The following is a 7,254-nucleotide window of genomic DNA, read 5'->3' as shown; positions in this document are numbered from 1 at the left end:
ATGAACAGTTGCACGCCACGTGGGCAGTCCGGACTCCGAACGACAGCTTTCTTTCTCTCTCCTAAATATCCGGTTTTATCATCACCAGCATCAGCATCAGCTTCATTTCCCCGCCTCCCTCTCTTTCTCTCTCATCGGCCGGAGCTAAGCGAGCTTCGCCGCCGAGCAAATGGCTTCGCCAGCGGAGCCGCCGCCGTTGTCGCCCTCCTCCGACGAGACCCAGCAGAATTACGGGCCCAAGCGCGCGTTCCTCTCGGCGGGGAACGTCCAAACCCTGCTCGCGCTTCCCTCATCGTTCAGCCCCGCGATCAAGCCCCACCACCACCGCCGCCGCCACAGCCACAGCCATCTCCTTGGCCTCGACGCCCTCCGCCAGTCGGTCGCCTCGGCGGCCGACGGGTGCCTCGGATTCCTCCACGCCTTCGCGTCGCGGAGCCCGGTCGTCAGGAAAGTCCTCTCCTTGCACTCCGACTTCCGCAGTATCTGCCGAGAGGTAATCCGACTTGGTCGCTCCATGAAACATTGTAAATTCTAGTTATTCGCCACTTGGGTATTCAATGCGAGCATGTCCGGCAATACCCATTAAGGTATTGTTGGTCCTGAATTCTTGAACTGGTTCTGAATTGGTACTTTCTGTTGGTCTCTTATGGTGCGCATGACCGTGAATTTTGAACTTCACTTCAGATTCACTGCAGGAACTTTGGGAATGTGATCTTGCCGTCGGGTCACAACTTCGCCGCGGTCTTGCCCGGTGGTGACTCGATGGCGGGGCTTGTGGTGGCCAATGGCATATCGAATTTCCTGAACATCTACAACACCCTGTTGGTCGCCAGGCTTGTCTTGACTTGGTTCCCGAATGCTCCTCCGGCCATCGTCAGCCCTCTCAGGTCCGTCTCTCGCGTGGCGGGATCAAATTTTAGATTACACGAGGTGTGATTGGGAAGATCGACTTTGCATCGTCTACTTAAGTCGTTGATTTGGAATAATATTTGATGCTTTGTCGCAGCACCTTGTGCGACCCGTACTTGAACATATTCCGTGGGATCATACCGCCGCTCGGAGGGAGTTTGGACTTCTCTCCGATCCTGGCGTTTCTCGTCCTAAATGTCTTCACCAGTACCGCCGCCGCTCTCCTGCGGAGCTTCCTCCAACATTAGCATCTCATGAAAATGCCGCATCTTGCATCAGCTCCGCGACAACTTCCCAGAAGAAATGGATGAGACGGCTGCACGGGCACAAGCAAAAGAGCACAACTAATCCTTTTTAGGCCAATTTTTCCGTCGGTCGCTGTTTTTGCTCCTCGATATTCTTTATGTATCAACAAACCCTGAAAACTAAGTATGCTTTGATCATGTTATTCTCTAGATAATAATGCTCACTTTGCTGTAGTATTTTGCTATTCAAGCACAAGATTCAACTGTTTGTACCCCCTCGAGTTAAACATATCGCGACTGCATAGACAGCTCTTTTCCCACCTATTTTCCTTATCGATTGAAGCGCATAATTTGCCTGCGACTGTATTTGACATGGCACAGCCTCTAATAATGTGCAGAGGCCTCATTGAATACACACCGGGTTCACATTGAGTAGTTCACTCGTGCTTTTGATTCACAAGCTATGGCAGGGGTTTGTTAGATATTCCTTTTATAAATATTGCGCATGGTTTCTGACTTCCTGGTCACGGAGTTCTACGGAGAATTTCAGTAAGAATCGGATTCTGCAGAATCCGTCCTGCTTCCACTATGGACGATTCTCAAAATCTCAGGCAACGTGGAAATTTAAGCTTCCCGTTGAAGCTGTAGACTGCAAGTTTTCTGACATGATGCAGGGTTCCTACAGGTCTTCAATGATTCCTTGGCAAAATCGAATTGTTAAAGGTAAAGAAGATCCTTTTCCTGAAGGCTCAAACGGATGGTGCTGGGTCGTCAAGTTCGTCAATTATTGTCCTGAGCCAGTAGTTGCTTGAAAAACGGAAGATGCCCACCATTTTATGTCTGTAAGCTGAATATAATCTGCAGATTGACAGATTGCAGAGAGTTACTTCTCCTGGAAAAGGCAATCCATAGAGTCAAACTAGATAGTTATATGAGTTCTTAAATTCCAACAGTCACCAATGATCGAAGCACAACGATTTTGGACGCAACAACAGCACTAGAAGAAACAGCACAATGTATCTTTTCCATTAGGGCATCTATGGAAAAGAAGAAAAGATTCCAGTCAGCTCATAACCTCATTAGTTTGTGCAGACCAACTTTGTTGCCATATCCAGCAAAGCAAAGATTCCCGTAAAACCAGTCTCTAGGGCACCACCTATATGTTGCATCAAGGAAGAAGGACAACCAAGTTAGTTTCTCAGAAACCTCTCTGCGTGTCTGTTCCATGGAGAATGGATCGACTGTTTCTTCCCAGAGGAGCAGGTTCTCGTCGTATGAGAGGCTAGTGGCCATAGGATTGGCAATTGTGGCTGTGGCCTCGCCGCTATTCATTGACCGGAATCCTGCGGCAGAGGAGGAAGAGGAAGACGAAGCTAGTTTGTTCGACTTTTCTGCCTGGCTGCCACTGCTGCTCTTGATGCTAATCTTCGCAATTGCCTTGTTGCCTTTCATGGACAAGAGCTTTGCAACGTTCGATCATTACTGGATTCATAGAGTGGGAGGTTCTCCGGGTGGTATTCTCTTTATTCTCGTTGTCCTTGCTCTTATTCTGAAGTTGAAAGGTTGAGAGAGAGGAGGAACTCGAAAGGATGTTTCACTCTCCGTGTAATCCCTGTCAAGATCGAGAGCGTTTTGTGAAATTCAATGATGAAAGAGCATTCTAAAGTTTCATCTTTTTTTTCTGCTTGCTTAGCTTAGGTCATCTCCATACCATGCTTTACAAAAAGCATCGTTTAGAACAAATTTGCTCTTTGTTAGGAGATTCCTTTAGAAAATCCGTCCAAACAATTCCTTCTCGTGAACAAAAACAGAGCAGCTATTAGCTATCTTTCCAGCAATAAGAAACTGAACAGTTGTGAGCAAGCCCTAAATTTCAGAAGAAGGGAGATGCATCTCTTCTTCCAAATTTAAGTTAATGGACGTAGTTGCCAGTTTCTGGTTTACACTTCTCATCCAGAATTACATTTAGTCAATCGGTCAATCGGCTGAAGTGTTAAAAGTAAAAGCAATAGTGAAACAGAACTCCAAATTGTGTATTCAGTGTGAGTAGATTGCGCAAACGACTAACTCTTCAGAGTGAATTAAGTACAAAATAAATAAATTAGGGGGAGGATGACCAAGATACAGAAAACAAATTACAGTGGCAAAGGAATTGAGTAGACAAATACAGAGCCAAAAATTACATGGGGAACAGCCTTAGAGACTTGATTATAGGGCAAAGACACACCACAGGGCAACCAAACCTGAGGCAACAAATGGCCACAGGTGTCGAACTTGGGAAGGATATGCGCTACTGCATTCGTCATTGGCGCCGCTAAAGCATCCAGATCCAGAAATCTTGGCAACGCCCCCCTCTAAAACAAAGCTACTGTTGGATGTGCCATTGCTGAACAAGACGCACCAGAAGTAAGGAGATCCACCATTACTGCCACTGACGGCAGCTCCCACTTCAGTATGGTTTTTGTCAGTGACAATTTCTATGCTTTTTTCCTTCTGCATCAAGATTCCAGAAAACGCTTTCGAGGGAGACACATACTTGGTCTCGCACCCAAGTAAACGACCGGTGATAGGGGAAAGGGACGAGGTCTGGACACCACAATTGGGGGCAAAAATCTCGACGAAGTCAGCCTCGGGAGGTTTCTTAGCATTGGCTCCTCCTACAGCAGCACAGTCACCTTGGTATGCCTTTATGTACTGCAGAGCAATGCATGCTAGCCCGGGGTTGTCATAGAGGGAAGAGCTTTTGCTTGCTGTTCGATTGTTGTTGATTACATCCACCAACTCGTCCCCAGGGTTTTTGGTTACTTTAACTGCAAGCATGATCATAAAATCACTTGTTAGGCAAAATCATACATGCAGAATATACACGAATGTGGAAGAGGGAGCCAAAAGAAAAAGACTATCTGAGAGCACACTACCTGATGCTTTTACTTTGTTTACTTCACCTAAAGGAGATAAATAAGATAATTATGATATGAAATTCAGATGACATGTTAAGTGATGAGTACATCGATATGCACAATTTCACTATCAGCTGCCTTTGAGATGCACGAGGGATTACGACCCATCAAAATTAAATATGTTAAAATTGACAAACCCAACAAGCAACAGGCAGTGAGCTTGACTATGAGATAGGCATGCATTAGCCCGTTGACTGCAAAATTTAATTCCATTACCGAAGTCCCAATTTGGCATATGGAATATCTGCTTGCATTTAGCTGTACTGTTAATATTGGTGTGTCATTGTTGATATGAAAGTTTAAATATATACTTCAAATAAATACAAAAATCACTTGCAACAATATGCCACTTCTGATAGTAACTTTCTGGCAAGAATCTTGACACAAGACAAGAACTGATCGATGAAGTATTCACGGAACAGTTACCTCAGAAAGTCATGCACACCATCCAACAGACACCCATCGCCATCACCATTGAATTTCTAATATGATGTGCTCAAATGAATTTTTCTCCATCTGCCGTGATTCATAGGAGGAAAAAAAAAAAAAATGAAAAACGGACTTCATGTATCCTCGCATGGTAAGAGGAAAACAGCAGACCTTGAGCAGTTATGCAGCCACCGATCAACCATTTCTGCTCCACCAACCCTCCTCAATACCGACTTAACCACTACCTTAATGACAAATCAAATTTCCCGTCAGGATCTTTCTTTCTTACTAGTCATCACAATGCTTCACTTACTGCAATAGCAATTTTGACGAGACTAACACAAGAGAACAAAATACGCGATGCATTTCACTAAGCCAAGGAGAGCGGAAACAATGGCACCTAGCAGTGATCAACAAGTTTCCCAGCCCTTGGTCCTTCCTCTTTCTTCCACCTCTTTCTAGTTTCCTCGCCAACTCCCAGAGAAGAACAAAGATTTTTTTTTTTTTTTTTTTTTTTTTTTTGGGTCAAAGGAGAACAAAGATTTCCTACCTTGAAATGCTCAATTTACATTTTCCTCCCTTCACCCCTAAGCTTCACCTCAGAAAACAGAGAAGCACTAGAAAAAGGCAGCTCGACACCCATTTATAGGAGGCCTCTTGAACACCACCGCCGAATATCCTCATCACTGTCCCCACATCTACACCGCATTATAAATCCAATCTCCTGTTACTAAAATTAGACTATCAAACCAGCTCGAAAGTCATTTGACATTGCGTCTAATCGCAAGATCCCTACTCGGTAGGCTTTATTTAGAAGATCCAACCGACATTAAAAAAAAAAAAGTCAAAACTTTACTTTCAACTTCTCGGCAGCTCAATCCCAGAGAACCAGCTAAGACATTTTCGAATCACGGGACGATCTCAAGCGGAAGCATCAGATCTCGGCCAAGAGATCCGACACCGAGAAACCCGACCGACACTAAAGAATGCCGCGCTCCAAACCAGCGCGCCCAACCCGCACCACCGCCTCACACCTCCGAAGCAAGCGACGACTACAGAGCCACTATATTTCGAAAGAAGACAGAGAACCCAGAAAACATCTCGGGCGGATCAAAACGTAAACGGACCGCCGAGCCGGTCCGGCATTCCGAGCTACCGGACCGAAAGATCACGGGAATGCATGCGGGTGGAGCGGAGCGGAGGGGAGGAGACGGCTTACTCTGGACGTCGGCGGAGACGGAGAGGAGGAGGAGGAGGAGGAGGAGGAGGGAGAGCGGCAGGAGCCACGGGAGCCCCGGCATTGTCGGTGAGCTAGAGAGAGAGAGGACGGAACAGAGGCTGGAGATGCGTGTAGCGTGTGTTTGTGGGGCTTTTCTTCTTTCTTTTTTTTTCAAGCGACGGAGTGGAGTGAGGACGTCAACTTCGATCCCGTCTGGTCTTTTGCTTAACGACTCATAATGGATCGACTACGACCGCTCCAGCCAATCCTAATCGGGTCTTCGGGTTTCCCAGCCCGAGCCGTGCGGGTCGGGCCGGGACGTGATGACCAAAATGCCCCTCCTTCTGAAAGCTATTTTGCTGCCTGTAATTTGTTTATTCCAAGGTTCCTTAGACAAATCGTACAGTTTCTCCAGCGGGTCACTTCTTTACTTGATGTTGCTACTAGGGTTTTATTGGCATAAGATTCTTTAGGCTATAATTTATTATAAGCCATAAATTCTTTAAAAAATGAGCTATATAATAATTTATAATAATTTGTTATTTAACCACCCACCGTTGCAGCGTAGAGGGTAGAGAGCTTGTGTTCTCCACCAAGGAGAACCGTAGGGTTGAAAGCCCCTGCGAACGGGGAGGCTAAAGCGCTATGTGGTGCCTTGTCAGGGGTGTGTGGGTGGTGGTTTCGCACGCCTCCCCAGGGGTTTCTCTCATTTTTTGCCGTGAGTCTTGCGGGGTTCCCTAGGTCACCAAAATAAAATAAAATAATAATTTGTTATTTAATTTTTATAATTTATAACATATTGCTATTTTCATAGTATATTAAAAACTATCATATAATTATTTCTCTTGCTAATATTATCAATTTAGTTGGGTGAGAGGCATCGATCGATTCTACCTACTCTCTAGTTGATGTTCAAATTTTAATTTTTATTATAGTACTACTGTATAGACATAGTGGGTAAATGTAGTTGTTAATATATTATCAGAATGCCAACAATGAAAGATGGCCCTAGATCTAGAAGAACTTGTTCATGGAAGAATCCTTAGAGATGGCAAATCTAATAAGATTCAATATTAGCAAAGGAGGAAATTAAAATAAATTTTATATTTTTATAAGATCCTTAACAATCATTATTCTATAACAATGAAGTGTTAAGTATGTGCTGATTTTTTACGTGATAAATGGAATCTATCAATGTCAATAATTGATGATCAATCAAAACACATTTCTTACGTCGAAATTATAGATCAGCAAAGAATTGTTACCTCTCGGACCATTAGATCATGTATCGTATTATTTCACTCCGAAAAATTTCTCTGACAAAAGATGAAGAAGACTAGAGCTGGCTGGACAAAAGAGCAAGAATGGACTTTGAGTCCAACGCAAATCTTTGAAAGCCCAAAGCTATTTGGGGGAAATGCAGTTGTGTTTGGTAAAAAAATTTTGCAAATGGACTTTGAGTTAAATATGCGTTTGGTAAAAAAAGCTTTTG

At 44.4% G+C, this 7,254-nt stretch overlaps 3 protein-coding genes across 3 annotated transcripts; 2 read left to right on the top strand and 1 right to left on the bottom strand.

Annotated features, from left to right (window-relative positions):
• The first annotated feature begins 84 nt into the window (after positions 1–84).
• On the top strand, positions 85–1,462 carry LOC104436351 (ylmG homolog protein 2, chloroplastic). Its single transcript, XM_010049094.3, is given in 4 exon segments — positions 85–493; positions 685–887; positions 1,007–1,128; positions 1,131–1,462. Coding segments are annotated over 4 exon segments (786 nt in total). The 5' UTR covers positions 85–169; the 3' UTR covers positions 1,268–1,462.
• A 185-nt stretch (positions 1,463–1,647) lies between these two features.
• LOC104436350 lies at positions 1,648–2,819 on the top strand. The gene has a single exon (XM_010049093.3). The coding sequence runs from the start codon at positions 2,380–2,382 to the stop codon at positions 2,719–2,721; it is 342 nt and encodes a 113-aa protein (XP_010047395.1). The 5' UTR covers positions 1,648–2,379; the 3' UTR covers positions 2,722–2,819.
• Positions 2,820–3,166: 347 nt separating this feature from the next.
• Positions 3,167–5,967, bottom strand: LOC104436349. The gene is made up of 2 exons (XM_010049092.3): positions 5,763–5,967; positions 3,167–3,964 (listed from the first exon to the last, which is right to left on the bottom strand). Exons 1-2 carry the CDS (start codon positions 5,842–5,844, stop codon positions 3,363–3,365), a joined length of 684 nt encoding a protein of 227 aa, XP_010047394.2. The 5' UTR covers positions 5,845–5,967; the 3' UTR covers positions 3,167–3,362.
• Between the last annotated feature and the right edge of the window lie 1,287 nt (positions 5,968–7,254).

The sequence above is a fragment of the Eucalyptus grandis genome, chromosome 3 (assembly GCF_016545825.1).
Source record: "Eucalyptus grandis isolate ANBG69807.140 chromosome 3, ASM1654582v1, whole genome shotgun sequence".
Taxonomy (NCBI): domain Eukaryota; kingdom Viridiplantae; phylum Streptophyta; class Magnoliopsida; order Myrtales; family Myrtaceae; genus Eucalyptus; species Eucalyptus grandis.
The sequence above is the reverse complement of the archived record's forward strand: the minus strand, read 5'-3'. Positions and strand labels throughout refer to the sequence as shown.

Bases quoted from the DNA above. Each gene is read 5' to 3' on its own strand.
- LOC104436350 (XM_010049093.3), top strand. From the start codon at position 2,380: ATGGAGAATGGATCGACTGTTTCTTCCCAGAGGAGCAGGTTCTCGTCG.
- LOC104436349 (XM_010049092.3), bottom strand. From the start codon at position 5,844: ATGCCGGGGCTCCCGTGGCTCCTGCCGCTCTCCCTCCTCCTCCTCCTC. The intron at 3,965-5,762 runs GTAAGCCGTCTC...TCATGCTTGCAG, and splicing joins CGTCTCCGCCGACGTCCAGA to TTAAAGTAACCAAAAACCCT.